General features: G+C 37.8%; 1 protein-coding gene across 4 annotated transcripts in view; it reads left to right on the forward strand.

Moving 5' to 3' along the window:
• The window catches only part of SMG1 (SMG1 nonsense mediated mRNA decay associated PI3K related kinase), a 143,434-nt gene that overhangs the window by 74,698 nt on the left and 52,481 nt on the right, over positions 1–16,255 (forward strand). For all 4 annotated transcript variants that reach the window (XM_037815432.1, XM_037815433.1, XM_037815431.1 and 1 more), the window contains 3 exons: positions 1,432–1,541; positions 2,249–2,396; positions 2,755–2,914. In XM_037815432.1, the coding sequence (XP_037671360.1) occupies positions 1,432–1,541; positions 2,249–2,396; positions 2,755–2,914 (418 nt within the window). The remainder of the gene's footprint in view (positions 1–1,431; positions 1,542–2,248; positions 2,397–2,754; positions 2,915–16,255) is intronic.

Genomic DNA, 16,255 nt, shown 5'->3' on the forward strand with positions numbered 1-16,255 from the left:
GAAAGAATTTTGGAGGCGGCATCATTTTCATGTAATGTGAGGAGTTGTAAAGGAAGAGTTCTTTGAAAGAAGAGAAATGGGTGCCATGGAACACAGTGGGAAAGGGAGAGGGGGAGGGAGGCCAGCAATAAAAGAAGGCAGGACTAGGAGAGATTGAGATTAGAGGAAAGAAGACCTATGGGGTTTATGCTTTAGGTGTAAGGAGTGTAGGGAGTTTAGCTCCAGTTCTGTTTGCCCTGCAGAAGCCTCCTGTCAGTGTGTTGGACAGAGCCTGAGGATAACAGGCTGCAACAGACAAAAAAGAGGAAGGAGACATAGAGGGGTGAGGGAGCTAAGCTGAATGTCTGTAACTGTGACTTTGTGGTTTGCCTCTTTTTTTTTTTTTTTTAAATCTTCATTTTATTGAGATATATTCACATACCACGCAGTCATACAAAACAAATCGTACTTTCGATTGTTTACAGTTCCATTACATAGTGGTACATTCATCACCCAAATCAATCCCTGACACCTTCATTAGCACACACACAAAAATAACAAGAATAATAATTAGAGTGAAAAAGAGCAATTGAAGTAAAAAAGAACACTGGGTACCTTTGTCTGTTTGTTTCCTTCCCCTATTTTTCTACTCATCCATCCATAAACTAGACAAAGTGGAGTGTGGTCCTTATGGCTTTCCCAATCCCATTGTCACCCCTCATAAGCTACATCTTTATACAACTGTCTTCGAGATTCATGGGTTCTGGGTTGTAGTTTGATAGTTTCAGGTATCCACCACCAGCTACCCCAATTCTTTAGAACCTAAAAAGGGTTGTCTGAAGTGTGCATGAGAGTGCCCACCAGAGTGACCTCTCGGCTCCTTTTGGAATCTCTCTGCCACTGAAGCTTATTTCATTTCCTTTCACATCCCCCTTTTGGTCAAGAAGATGTTCTCCGTCCCACGATGCCAGGTCTACATTCCTCCCCGGGAGTCATATTCCACGTTGCCAGGGAGATTCACTCCCCTGGGGGTCTGATCCCACGTAGGGGGGAGGGCAGTGATTTCACCTTTCAAGTTGGCTTAGCTAGAGAGACAGGGCCACATCTGAGCAACAAAGAGGCATTCGGGAGGAGGCTCTTAGGCACAACCATAGGGAGGCCTAGCCTCTCCTTTGCAGCAACCGTCTTCCCAAGGGTAAAACCTGTGGTAGAGGGCTCAACCCATCATGTGGTTTGCCTCTTAATTTTAGTGCTTATTAAGATGGTAATCCCATCTTCAAAATAAAGGTTAAAATGGTAGCATACATGGAAGGTACTTCTTCAAAAGTGTGCTGTATAAACTGTGCTGTATGTTTCTAGAATTTTTCTAGTTTTTTTCAATAGTAGATGGGCCGACAAGCTGGATATAGTATAATACATTTTAAAATAAGCTAACCAGTATTTTAATTACAGATCACTAAGCAGTTTTGAGTCTGGAGAATTTGTTGAATGTACTGAGCAATTAGAATTGTTACCAGGAGAAAATATAAATCTGCTGGCTGGAGGATCGAAAGAAAAAATAGGTATTTGAAAAAATTATTTTTATGGACAAACTGCTGAAAACTTGTGGCTTAGTATGTTTTACTGGAAAATCTGGAGCTTATTGTACCTTTATTTTGGGGAAGAATCCTCAGGGGAAGCAACAGATTTAGGGCTGTTTTAGTTACATCTGATTTGGCAAATGAAAACAGTTGAGTTGAAATTCAGCAAACAAACAAAATGCTGCATTAATACGTTGAGATTTATCTAGTCATTTTGCTTGAACAAGTAGTGTTTTAACTACATATTTTCTTGATAATTTGAAGTCTTGATTGACATATTGATGTGGTTTATTAAATTCTTTATCACAGCTGGAATGTTTTGTAAAATGTGTCTAAAGTTAGTATTGTGAGTGTTCTGTGTGTTAATATTGATCGCTAATTTTGGTAGGTTTGCCAATGTAGGTCTAGATTTGCCCATTTAAATTGTAGAGTTGGCTTCGTGATTTTTGGGCCTTTGAAATCAAATGATTTTTTGGGGGGTCTGAAGTATAATTTTATATGAACTATAATTTTCATATAGCTGTCAGATACGCTTAATCATAGTGTTCAGCTGTCTGAACTTAAATATGAAAGGAGGTATTCATTTTCATTATTTTAAGTGGAGATTATTTTTTAGTAGTATCAAAATGTGTTATCACTCTTCTACATTAAAAGCAAATTACTTAATGAAATTTATTTAACCTTCACAGATATGAAAAAACTGCTTCCTAACATGTTAAGTCCTGATCCAAGGGAACTTCAGAAATCCATTGAAGTTCAGTTGTTGAGAAGTTCTGTTTGTTTGGCAACTGCTTTAAATCACATAGAACAAGATCAGAAGTGGCAGTCCATAACTGAGTAAGTTTAATCTTCTGGAGGTAAATTGTGCTTTAGTATGTTATCATGACAATTGTGTATACTTGGGGGTGTTTACCAAGATCACTACAATGATCCTAATAGTTTCATTTTAACTGAGAGTCATATACAACTGTGAGTACCACTTGCCTGTATAAACTGGGATTGAAACTAAGTAAAATGTGAAAATACTCAAAAGCCAATGTCTTGACTTATTTTGAATCATTTTACTAAAAAGCAAACTGCTTCTTTTATTTCCTCCATTTTTGGACACCACTATGATATTCTACTATACTGTCCCTTCAGTAGTGACAAGTTGAAAAATCTCATTTACTAATCAACAGTAAACATTTTGTTTCAGAAATGTGGTCAAGTACCTGAAGCAAACCTCCCGCATAGCTATTGGACCACTGAGACTTTCTACTTTAACTATTTCACAGTCCTTGCCAGTTCTAAGTACCTTACAGCTGTATTGCTCATCTGCTTTGGAGAACACAGTTGCTAATAGACTTTCAACAGAGGTGGGTAATGTGCATTTTTAGTCATATTAATAGGCATTAATTTTTTTTTTTTTTTAATTTCTTCTTTTTAAAATTTTATTGTGGTGAAATATATATAACATATAATTTGTCATTTTAACCATGTTTAAGTGTACAGTTCAGTGGCATCAATTACATTCACCCTGTTTTTCTACTATCACCACCATCTGTTTCCAAAACTTTTTATCATCTCCCCAAACTCTGTACCCATTAAGCAATAACTCCCCATCCCTCTTCCCCCCAGCCCCTGATAAACTGTAATCTACTTTCTGTCTCTATAAATTTGCTTATTCCAGATATTTCATATGAATGGAATCATACAATATTTATCCCTTTGCATCTGGTTTATTTCACTCAGCATAATATTTTCAAGATTTATCCATGCTGTTGCATGTATCAGAAGTTCATTCCTTTTTACAGCTGAATAATATTCCGTTGTACCTATATACTATATTTTATTTATTTGTTTATCCACTGATGGACATTTGGGTTGTTTCCACCTTTTCACCGTTGTGAATAACACTGCTATGAACATTGGTGTGCAAATATCTGTCCTTGTTTTCATTTCTTTGGTGTATATACCTAGAAGTAGAATTGCTGAGTTATACGGTAATTCTATGTTTAACTTTTTGAGGATCTGCCAAACTATTTTCCACAGTGACAACACCATTTACTTTCCATCCAGCAATACACAAGAGTTCCAATTTCTCCACATCCTCACCAACATTTGCAATTTTCTGGTTTTTTTGGTGAGCCATCCGAGTGGGTGTGAAGTTGTATCTCATTAGGGTTTTACTTTGAATTTACTTTTTTTTTTTTTTTTAATCATCATTTTATTGAGATATATTCACATACCACGCAATCATACAAAACAAATTGTACTTTCGATTGTTTACAGTACCATTACATAGTTGTACATTCATCACCTAAATCAATCCCTGACACCTTCATTAGCACACACACAAAAATAACAAGAATAATAATTAGAGTGAAAAAGAGCAATTGAAGTAAAAAAGAACACTGGGTACCTTTGTCTGTTTGTTTCCTTCCCCTATTTTTCTACTCATCCATCCATAAACTAGACAAAGTGGAGTGTGGTCCTTATGGCTTTCCCAATCCCATTGTCACCCCTCATAAGCTACATTTTTATACAACTGTCTTCGAGATTCACGGGTTCTGGGTTGTAGTTTGATAGTTTCAGGTATCCACCACCAGCTACCCCAATTCTTTAGAACCTAAAAAGGGTTGTCTAAAGTGTGCGTAAGAGTGCCCACCAGAGTGACCTCTCGGCTCGTTTTGGAATCTCTCTGCCACTGAAGCTTATTTGATTTCCTTTCACATCCCCCTTTTGGTCAAGAAGATGTTCTCCGTCCCACGATGCTGGGTCTACATTCCTCCCCGGGAGTCATATTCTGCGTTGCCAAGGAGATTCACTCCCCTGGGTGTCTGATCCCACGTAGGGGGGAGGGCAGTGATTTCACCTTTCAAGTTGGCTTAGCCAGAGAGAGAGGGCCATATCTGAGCAACAAAGAGGCATTCAGGAGGAGACTCTTAGGCACAAATATAGGGAGGCCTAGCCTCTCCTTTGCAGCAACCGTCTTCCCAAGGGTAAAACTTATGGTAGAGGGCCCAACCCATCAAACCACCAGTCCCCTATGTCTGTGGTCATGTTAGCAACCATGGAGGTGGGGTAGGCGAATACCCCTGCATTCTCCACAGGCTCCTCAAGGGGGCACTGCATCTTTTTTTTTTCCTTGTTTTTCTTCCTTTTTTTTTTTTTTTTTAACTTTCCCTTCTTTTTTAAATCAACTGTATGAAAAAAAAAGTTAAAAAGAAAACAAACATACAGTAAAAGAACATTTCAAAGAGACCATAACAAGGGAGTAAGAAAAAGACAACTAACCTAAGATAACTGCTTAACTTCCAACATGTTCCTACTTTACCCCAAGAAAGTTACATAATATAGCAACATTTCTGTGAACTTGTTCCTACTATATCCATCAGAAATTAACAGACCATAGTCATTCCTGGGCATCCCCAGAACGTTAAATAGCTTATCTGTTCTTCTTGGATTATTGTTCCCCCTTCCTTAATTGCTCTCTACTGCTAGTTCCCCTACATTCTACATTATAAACCATTTGTTTTACATTTTTCAAAGTTCACATTAGTGGTAGTATATAATATTTCTCTTTTTGTGCCTGGCTTATTTCGCTCAGCATTATGTCTTCAAGGTTCATCCATGTTGTCATATGTTTCATGAGATCGTTCCTTCTTACTGCCGCGTAGTATTCCATCGTGTGTATATACCACATTTTATTTATCCACTCATCTGTTGAAGGACATTTGGGTTGTTTCCATCTCTTGGCAATTGTGAATAATGCTGCTATGAACATTGGCATGCAGATATCTGTTCGTGTCACTGCTTTCCGATCTTCCGGGTATATACCGAGAAGTGCAATCGCTGGATCGAATGGTAACTCTATATCTAGTTTTCTAAGGAACTGCCAGACTGACTTCCAGAGTGGCTGAACCATTATACAGTCCCACCAACAATGAATAAGAGTTCCAATTTCTCCACATCCCCTCCAGCATTTGTAGTTTCCTGTTTGTTTAATGGCAGCCATTCTAACTGGTGTTAGATGGTATCTCATTGTGGTCTTAATTTGCATCTCTCTAATAGCTAGTGAAGCTGAACATTTTTTCATGTGTTTCTTGGCCATTTGTATTTCCTCTTCAGAGAACTGTCTTTTCACATCTTTTGCCCATTTTATAATTGGGTTGTTTGTACTATTGTCATTGAGTTGTAGGATTTCTTTGTATATGCAAGATATCAGTCTTTTGTCAGATACATGGTTTCCAAAAATTTTTTCCCATTGAGTTGGCTGCCTCTTTACCTTTTTGAGAAATTCCTTTGACGTGCAGAAACTTCTAAGCTTGAGGAGTTCCCATTTATCTATTTTCTCTTTTGTTGCTTGTGCTTTGGGTGTAAAGTCTAGGAAGTGGCCGCCTAATACAAGGTCTTGAAGATGTTTTCCTACATTATCTTCTAGGAGTTTTATGGTACTTTCTTTTATATTGAGATCTTTGGTCCATTTTGAGTTAATTTTTGTGTAGGGGGTGAGGTAGGGGTCCTCTTTCATTCTTTTGGATATAGATATCCAACTCTCCCAGCCCCATTTGTTGAAAAGACCATTATGGCTCAGTTCAGTGACTTTGGGGGCCTTATCAAAGATCAGTCGGCCATAGATCTGAGGGTCTATCTCCGAATTCTCAATTCGATTCCATTGATCTATATGTCTATCTTTGTGCCAGTACCATGCTGTTTTGGCAACTGTGGCTTTATAATAAGCTTCAAAGTCAGGGAGTGTAAGTCCTCCCACTTTGTTTTTCTTTTTTAGAGTGTCTTTAGCAATTCGAGGCATCTTCCCTTTCCAAATAAATTTGATAACTAGCTTTTCCAAGTCTGCAAAGTAGGTTGTTGGAATTTTGATTGGGATTGCATTGAATCTGTAGATGAGTTTGGGTAGAATTGACATCTTAATGACATTTAGCCTTCCTATCCATGAACATGGAATATTTTTCCATCTTTTAAGGTCCCCTTCTATTTCTTTTAGGAGACTTATGTAGTTTTCTTTGTATAGGTCTTTTACATCTTTGGTTAAGTTTATTCCTAGGTACTTGATTTTTTTAGTTGCTATTGAAAATGGTATCTTTTTCTTTAGTGTCTCTTCAGTTTGTTCATTTCTAGCATATAGAAACATTACTGACTTAGTGCATTAACCTTGTATCCCGCTACTTTGCTAAATTTGTTTATTAGCTCTAGTAGCTGTATCGTCGATTTCTCAGGGTTTTCTAGATATAAGATCATATCATCTGCAAACAATGACAGTTTTACTTCTTCTTTTCCAATTTGGATGCCTTTTATTTCTTTGTCTTGCCGGATTGCCCTGGCTAGCACTTCCAGCACAATGTTGAATAACAGTGGTGATAGCGGGCATCCTTGTCTTGTTCCTGATCTTAGAGGGAAGGCTTTCAGTCTCTCACCATTGAGTACTATGCTGGCTGTGGGTTTTTCATATATGCTCTTTATCATGTTGAGGAAGTTTCCTTCAATTCCTACCTTTTGAAGTGTTTTTATCAAAAAGGGATGTTGGATTTTGTCAAATGCTTTTTCAGCATCTATTGAGATGATCAATTGATTTTTCCCTTTTGACTTGTTAATGTGTTGTAATACATTGGTTGATTTTCTTATGTTGAACCATCCTTGCATGCCTGGAATGAACCCCACTTGGTCATGGTGTATGATTTTTTTAATGTGTCTTTGGATTCGACTTGCAAGTATTTTGTTGAGGATTTTTGCATCTATATTCATTAGGGAGATTGGCCGGTAGTTTTCCTTTTTTGTGACATCTTTCCCTGGTTTTGGTATTAGATTGATGTTAGCTTCATAAAATGAGTTAGGTAGTGTTCCATTTTCTTCAATGTTTTGAAAGAGTTTGAGTAAGATTGGTGTCAGTTCTTTCTGGAAAGTTTGGTAGAATTCCCCTGTGAAGCCATCTGGCCCTGGGCATTTATTTGTGGGACGATTTTTGATGACTGATTGGATCTCTTTGCTTGTGATGGGTTGGTTGAGGTCTTCTATTTCTTCTCTGGTCAGTTTAGGTTGTTCATATGTTTCCAGGAAATTGTCCATTTCTTCTACATTGTCCAGTTTGTTGCCATAGAGTTGTTCATAATATCGTCTTATAATTTTTTTAATTTCTTCAGGATCTGCAGTTATGTCACCTTTTTCATTCATTATTTTGTTTATATGGGTCTTCTCTCTTTTTGATTTTGTCAGTCTAGCTAGGGGCTTGTCAATCTTGTTGATCTTCTCAAAGAACCAACTTTTGGTGATATGTATCCTCTCTATTGTTTTTTTTGTTCTCTATGTCATTTATTTCTGCTTTAATCCTTGTTATTTCTTTTCTTGTACTTGGTTTAGGATTGGTTTGCTGTTCATTTTCTAGCTTCTTCAGTTGATCCATTAGTTCTTTGATTTTGGCTCTTTCTTCCTTTTTAATATATGCGTTTAGTGCTATAAATTTCCCCCTTAGCACTGCTTTTGCTGCATCCCATAGGTTTTGGTATGTTGTGTTCTCATTCGTCTCTATATATTTAGCAATTTCTCTTGCTATTTCTTCTTTAACCCACTGATTGTTTAGGAGTGTGTTGTTTAGCCTCCAGGTATTTGTGAATTTTCTAAGTCTCTGATGGTTATTGACTTCTAATTGTATTCCATTGCGGTCAGAGAATGTGCTTTGAATAATTTCAATCTTTTTAAATTTATTGAGGCTTGTTTTATGTCCCAGCATATGATCTATTCTGGAGAAAGTTCCATGAGCACTAGAAAAGTATGTGTATCCTGGTGATTTGGGATGTAATGTCCTGTATATGTCTGTTAAATCTAATTCATTTATCAGATTGTTTAGGTTTTCAATTTCCTTATTGGTCTTCTGTCTGGTTGATCTATCTATAGGAGAGAGTGATGTGTTGAAGTCTCCCACAATTATTGTGGAAACATCAATTGCTTCCTTTAGTTTTGCCAGTGTTTCTCTCATGTATTTTGTGGCACCTTGGTTGGGTGCATAGACATTTATGATTGTTATTTCTTCTTGCTGAATTGCCCCTTTTATTAGTATGTAGTGGCCTTCTTTGTCTCTCAAAACATCCCTGCATTTGAAGTCTATTTTTTCTGAGATTAATATTGCTACACCTGCTTTCTTTTGGCTGTAGCTTGCATGAAATATTTTTTTCCATCCTTTCACTTTCAGTTTCTTTGTGTCCCTATGTCTAAGATGAGTCTCTTGTATGCAACATATTGATGGTTCATTTTTTTTGATCCATTCTGCGAATCTATATCTTTTAATTGGGGAGTTTAATCCATTTACATTCAACGTTAAAACCATGAAGGCATTTCTTGAATCGGCCATCTTATCCTTTGGTTTATGTTTGCCATATTTTTCCCTCTCTCTATTAATATCCTTTATTGTACCCATACCGAATCTCCTTAGTACTGAATCTTTCTCCAAGTCTCTCTGTCCTGTCTTTGTTTCTCTGTCTGTAGGGCTCCCTTTAGTATCTCCAGTAGGGCAGGTCTCTTGTTAGCAAATTCTCTCAGCATTTGTTTGTGAAAAATTTAAGCTCTCCCTCAAATTTGAAGGAGAGCTTTGCTGGATAAAGTATTCTTGGCTGGAAATTTTTCTCACTCAGAATTTTAAATATATCGTGCCACTGCCTTCTCGCCTCCATGGTGGCTGCTGAGTAGTCACTACTTAGTCTTATGCTGTTTCCTTTGTATGTGGTGAATTGCTTTTCTCTTGCTGCTTTCAGAACTTGCTCCTTCTCTTCTGTGTTTGACAGTGTGATCAGTATATGTCTCGGAGTGGGTTTATTTGGATTTATTCTATTTGGAGTTCGCTGAGCATTTATGATTTGTGTATTTATGTTGTTTAGAAGATTTGGGAAGTTTTCCCCAACAATTTCTTTGAATACTCTTCCTAGACCTTTACCCTTTTCTTCCCGTTCTGGGACACCAATGAGTCTTATATTTGGACGTTTCATATTATCTATCATATCCCTGAGGTCCATTTTGATTTTTTCAATTTTTTTCCCCATTCTTTCTTTTATGCTTTCATTTTCCATTCTGTCATCTTCCAGGTCACTGATTCGTTGTTCAACTTCCTCTAGTCTTGTACTATGAGTGTCCAGAATCTTTTTAATTTGGTCAACAGTTTCTTTAATTTCCATAAGATCATCCATTTTTTTATTTAGTCTTGCAATGTCTTCTTTATGCTCTTCTAGAGTCTTCTTGATTTCCTTTATATCCCGTACTATGGTCTCATTGTTCATCTTTAGTTCTTTGAGTAGCTGCTCTAGGTGCTGTGTCTCTTCTGGTATTTTGATTTGGGTGCTTGGGCTTGGGTTATCCATATCGTCTGTTTTTTCATATGCTTTATAATTTTCTGTTGTTTTTGGCCTCGTGGCATTTGCTGAACTTGATAGGGTTCTTTTAGGGTTTGTAGACCAATTGAAGTCCTTATCTCTAATTTATCAGATCTACAGCTTCGTGGAGTACACTTTCTCTAACTAACCAGCAGGTGGCATCCACGAGCCACCTGTTCTCCACAAGCCAGTTCTCCCCTGCTTAGCCTTTTTGGTGAGTGGGAGAGTGAGTCTTGTGGGGCCCAATTGGTGTACCAAGCTTGCGTGTGTAGTTGGTGTTGCCTGCCCTGTATGTGGGGTGTGTTTCTGGGCAGTCAGGGAGGGGGGGTGGCCCTAACAATCAAATCTCCCTGGTGATCCTAGAGTTTTAAAGCTGCTGTAATAGTCTAATCCTTCAGTTCAGTCCTGCCACAGTTTGTCTCTGCCACTGACCCACATGTCCTTGGTATTGGCGTATGGCTCCTGAGACTTGCAAGTGGGCCCCTCTTCCAGGCTGTGCACCGCGGGTCCTCTGTTGAGGGATGACTGTGCTATGTCACAGGTTAGTGCCGTCCCCCCAGGGCAGTTCTGGGCTGCTGGGCTGTGTAGGGAGGCTCCCAGTCTGCTCAAATGATGGCTGAATGGGGCTTTGTTAATTCACACTGCTCCACCTTCCCAACTCTGGGACAATCAGCTGAGGTTGCAGGGAAGGCTAATGTCCACGCCCAGTTTTGTGGTGTGTGCCTGTTATTTGAAGCACTTCCGTCACGCTGGGTTGTCTGGGGCAGCTCTGGGCTATGGGGCTGGCGATGGGCAGGAGTGTTTCCTGTCCACCAGGATGGTGGCTGTGAGCGGACACCCCCTTTTTCTTGGGAAGTTGTGGTTTTTAGTGAATTTTCTCAGCCACTGGATTATTGCCTTTTATCTCAGAGCTCCCTTAGTTCTGCTCTTGACTTGACGTGGCCAAATTGAAGCTTTCTGTATTGGGCTTCTTAGAGTAATTGTTTTAGAAAAAGAAAAAAGGATTAAAAAAAAAAAAAAAAAAAAAAAGGGCCCTCCTCAGAGATCTAATGGGTTATTGAAATGCTAATAGACAAAGCAACCAGGGCCATTAAGGAAAGGTCCACAGGGCAGAGAGATCAGCTTTTGTTCGGGATTTGCATATGCGCCTCAAGGCCTGAGCTCCGCCCTTCCCCTTTCTGTGTTCACCAGAACTCCAAAAATCCTCTGCTTTTGTTTTGGAGTTTTTCGTGTTGTTTTTTTTTTCTATGCCTGTCTCCTCTCTGCTGGGCTGGCTGCTCTCAGATTCTCTGGTGTCTGGTCTCAGTCTATCTATGGTTGGAGTTTGGATCAGTAGAATGAGTTTCCGATAAGGGCTGCCACTGCAGTTCTCCCTTCTCCTTCCCGGAGCTGACAGCCCCTCCTCCCCCGGGACTGAGCCTGGCAGGGAGGGGCGCGGGTCCCCTGGCCGCAAAAAACTTAGAGATTTCGCTGATCTCAGCAGTTCGACATTTTCATGAGTGTTGTATGAAGTATGCCCAAAGACAGATTGCTCTGTGGTCCAGTCCACACAGTTCCTGGCTTTCTACCTACTTTCCTGGAGGAGTAACTAAAACATACAGCTCACCAGTCTGCCATCTTGCCCCGCCTCGAATAGGCATTAATTTTATTAGGAATTTATATTCAACAAAAACCTTATTTTGTGAGTTTTTAAAATGGCATTTTTAGCTGGACAAACTATAAGTTCTGGGAAACCCAGAAATCAAAAATTTCTGGCAAATTTTCATTTGAGAAGTCTGTGGGAGAGATGGGCAAACTTAAGATTTTATGTTACCTCAGAGTGGCTAATTGCTGAATTTTTTTTATTTTATTTTTTTGGGGGTTTTTTTTTTTTTAAACGTTATCAAAAAATTAAAAAATGAACAATAAAAAAATTTCAAGCAAAACCCAAACAAAGGAATAAGAAAAAAAATTAATTTTTGCTTCCAAATGAGATATTATCTTATCCCCCTTTGAAAGAATAGTGAGAAGTACAACTTCTGGTTTAGAGAAATCATTGTTCTCATGAATTCTTAAGAGTTTAAAGAGAAAATTATTGTTTTCATCTTTTTCTTCTTTAGGGTTATGTGAGTGTCAGTGTGTATGTAGATTATGTATATTTGTCTATTTTAGATTTGACCAAGATTAAGTCCCCTCTTCCCCCAAAGGGTTCAGCTAAAGATGGGACCTTCCGAAGGGAATTGTAATCTTTGAGAATCTGTTCTAAAGCAGTAGTTTTTATGTTTTTCTGTAATTTAGCTCCTGTTTTATGATAAATATGCATTACTTTTTTTTTTTTTTTTTCATTTTTTAAGTTGTGGAATATAACGTATACATAAAAGTGATAATTTTCAAAGTGTGACTTAACAAGTACTTAGCAAATTTCAAAGAATGTTATGAGTTACAATTCCACCGTTCAGTTATTTCCTTATTGTGAAATATAACATATATACAGAAAAGTGATAGCTTTCAGTGTACAATTTAATGAGTAGCTATAGAGCAAATTTCAAAGAATGTTATGGGTTGCAGTTCCTCAATTTCAGTTATTTCCTTATTGCGAAATATAACAAAATGCAGAAAGGTGATAAGTTTCAAAGTATGATTTAACAAGTAGTTATATAGGAAATTTCAAAGAATGTTATGGGTTACAGTACCATAGTTTCAGTTATTTCCTTATTGTGAAATATATATACCAAAAGGTGATAAATATCAAAGTGCAATTTAACGAGTTGTTATACAGCAAATTTCAGAGAGTGTTATGTGTTACAGTTCCACCATTTCAGTTCTTTACTTCTAGCTACTCTAATACCCTAGCAACTAAGAAAAATAAAATTATATAAAGACAGTATTTGTAATCTTTTGTTAAATTCTCTCTTGTCTGGTGCTACCTCTTCCTCTAGTTTAATCATTTTCCTGATCTTCAGGGATGTCTAGGAAGTGACCGCTGTAACTTGTTTCATGTTGCAAAGGGGGTGTCAACGTAATAGGAAGGGGGGATGCATCTGGTTGATGTTTTGTGACTTATCTGGCATAGAAACACTCCGGAGGATTTCAGTTTCTGAAAAGTGAGTGAAACTTTTTAGAGTCTTAGATAGGGATGAGGGTATTCTTTAGGGTTTTTGGGACTACTGTTTTGGGCTTGTTCTACTATGGCTATTTCGCATTTCTAGCTGAAATTTGCATAGGAGTAACCTCCATGACAGCCTCTGTTTGAAATCTCCTAGCCACTGAAACCTTATTTTGTTGCCTTTTTCCCCTTTTGGTCAAAAAGGCATTCTCAATTCCATGATGCCAGGGTCAGGCTGGTTCCTGGGATCCATGTCCCACATTGCCAGGGAGACCCATTTACCTGGGAGTTCTGTCCCACATTGGGCAGAGGGTGATGAATTTATTTGCAGAATTGGGCTTAGAGAAAGACCACATCTGAGCATATAGCATATGTTCTGTCCAATCATGTAGCATATAGCATGTAGCATATGTTCTAAGAACATACATCATGTAGCATATGTTCTGTCCAAGATAGACAGTGTCGCACATTATCTTTACTTAGTTGTACAGTCATCATCACTCTCTATTTTAAACAATTCTCATGATCCAAGACATACCAAAGGTCTTATCAGCCCTTAATTATTTATCCCTAGTATTTGTGTGATACTAATAAGGTATTCCTATTAATTATACTCCCTAGTATGCAATAGATAGTTTTTCCCATATACTGCTCTGTTGTTAACTTGTTTACCAGTGTCATATCTTAGAAGTATATCATGCAAGCACTTATTTATATTTGTAGTGCTTATCTGTGGGATATATGCCTTTAAACAGTCACTTTCAATCATGTTCACCTTCAGTGCAGCTCTGATACTTACAATCCCATTAATGAACAGTCATCACCCCTATCCATTCCTGTACCTTTAAATTCATCCTCATTAACGTATCTGAACTTAATTAGGTTATCATTCCCCCTTCACTAGCTTCTGTCTATCTCTAGGTTCCCTATATTCTACATTATAAGATACTAATTTTCCATTGTTCAGGGAGTTCATAGTAGTAGTAACATACAATGTCTCTCCTTTTGTGTTTGACTTATTTCAGTCAGCATTGTGTCTTCAGGGTTCATCCACGTTGCCATGTTTCAGGACCTTATTCCTTCCTTCTGTGTAGTATTGCATCGTATGTATATACCACATTTTGTTTGTCCTCTTGTCTGTTGAAGGACAGTGGGATTGTTTCCATCTCTTGGCATTTGTGATCAATGCCGCTGTGAACATTGGTGTGCAAATGTCTGTTCCTTTAACTGCTTTCAGATCTTCTGGGTATATACTGAGAAGTGGAATTGCCGAATCATATGGTAAATTGATACCTAGTTTTCTGAGGAGCCGCCAAATTGTCTTCCACAGTGGCTGTACCATTATACATTCCCACCAGCGATGAGTAAGAGTTCCAGTTTCTCCCCATCCTCTCCAGCATTTGCTGTTCCTGTTTGTTTAGTGGCAGTCATTCTTACTGGTATGAGATATCTCATTGTGGTTTTGATTTGCATTTCCCTAATAGCTAGTGAAGATGAACATTTTTTTTCATGTGTTTTTTAGCCATTTGTATTTCCTCTTCAGAGAAATATCTTTTCATATCTTTTGCCCATTTTATAATTGGGCTGCTTGTACTCTTGTCATTGAGTTGTAGGATTTCTTTATATATGCAAGATATCAGTCTCTTATCAGATATATGGTTCCCAAATATTTTCTGCCCTTGCACTTTTTGGACAGATTCTTTCGAGGCACAGAAGCTTTTGATTTTGAGGAGTTCCCATTTCTCTATTTTTTCTTTTGTTGCTGTGGTTTGGATGTAGGTCTGAGAAGCTACTTTCCTATTATTAGGTCTTGAAGATGGTACTGTATATTATCATCTAAGAGTTTTATTGTGCTGCCTCTTATATTGAGGTCTTTAATCCACTTTGACTTAATTTTTTTATGGGGTGTGAGGTAGGGGTCCTCTTCCATTCTTTTGGATATGGATATCCAGTTCACACAGCCCCATTTGTTGAAGAGGTGTTCTGTTCCTATTCAGTGAATTTGGAGACCTTATAAAAGATCAGTCTACCATAGATCTGGGGGTCTGTTTCTGAACTCTTGATTCAATTCCATTGATCAATATGTCTGTCTTTGTGCCAATACCATGCTGTTTTGACCACTGTGGCTTTCTAATAGGCCTTAAAGGCAGGAAGTATAAGTCCTCCCACTTTGTTCTCCTTTTTTAGAATGTTTTTGGCAATTCAAGGCCCCTTTCCCTTCCAAATGAATTTGGTAACTAGCTTTTCCAAATCTGCAAAGTAGGTTGTTGAAATTTTGATTGGAATTGTGTTGACTCCGTAGATCAGTTTGGATAGAATTGACATCTTAATGATGTTTAGCCTTCCCATCCATGAACATGGAATATCTTTCCACCTAATTAGGTCTCCTTTGATTTCTTTTAGTAACATTTTGTAATTTTCTGAGTACAGGTCTTTTACAAGCTTGGTTAACTTTATTCTTAGCTTCTTGAATTCTTTAGTTGCTAATGTGAATGGAAGTTTTTTCTTGATTGCCTCATCAGTTAGGTCATTATTAGTGTATAGTAACATTACTGACTTATGTGCATTAATCTTGTATCCTGCCACTCGGCTAAGTTTATTAGCTCAAGTAGCTTTGTCATGATTTCTCAGGATTTTCCAAGTATAAGATTATATCATCTGCAAATAATGACAGTTTTACTTCTTCCTTTCCAATTTGGATACCTTTTATCTCTTTGTCTTTGTGAATTGCTCTGGCTAGAACTTCTAGCACAATGTTGAATAATAATGGTGACAGTGGGCATCCTTGTCTTGTTCCCGATCTTAGGGGGAAGGCTTTTAAGTCTTTCACCATTGAGTACTATGCTGGCTGTGGATTTTTCATATATGCCCTTTATCATAGTGAGGAAGTTTCCTTCTATTTCCACCTTGTGAAGTGTTTTTATAAAAAAGGGATGCTGAATTTTGTCAAATGTTTTTTCTTCATCTATCAAGATGATCATTTGATTTTTCCCTTTTGATTTGTTATTGTTTTGTATGACATTGATTGATTTTCTTATGTTGAACCACCCTTGCATGCCCGGAATGGACCCCACTTTGTCATGGTATGTAATTCTTTTAATGTGCCTTTGGATTCAATTTGCAGGTGTTTTTTTTTTTTTTTTGAGAATTTTTGCATCTATGTTCATTAGGGAGATTGGCCTATAGTTTTCCTTTCTTGTAGTATCTTTATCTGGTTTTGGTATTAGAGTGTTAGTAGCTTCATAAAATGAGTT

This window comes from Choloepus didactylus, chromosome 21 (assembly GCF_015220235.1).
Source record: "Choloepus didactylus isolate mChoDid1 chromosome 21, mChoDid1.pri, whole genome shotgun sequence".
Taxonomy (NCBI): Eukaryota; Metazoa; Chordata; class Mammalia; order Pilosa; family Megalonychidae; genus Choloepus; species Choloepus didactylus.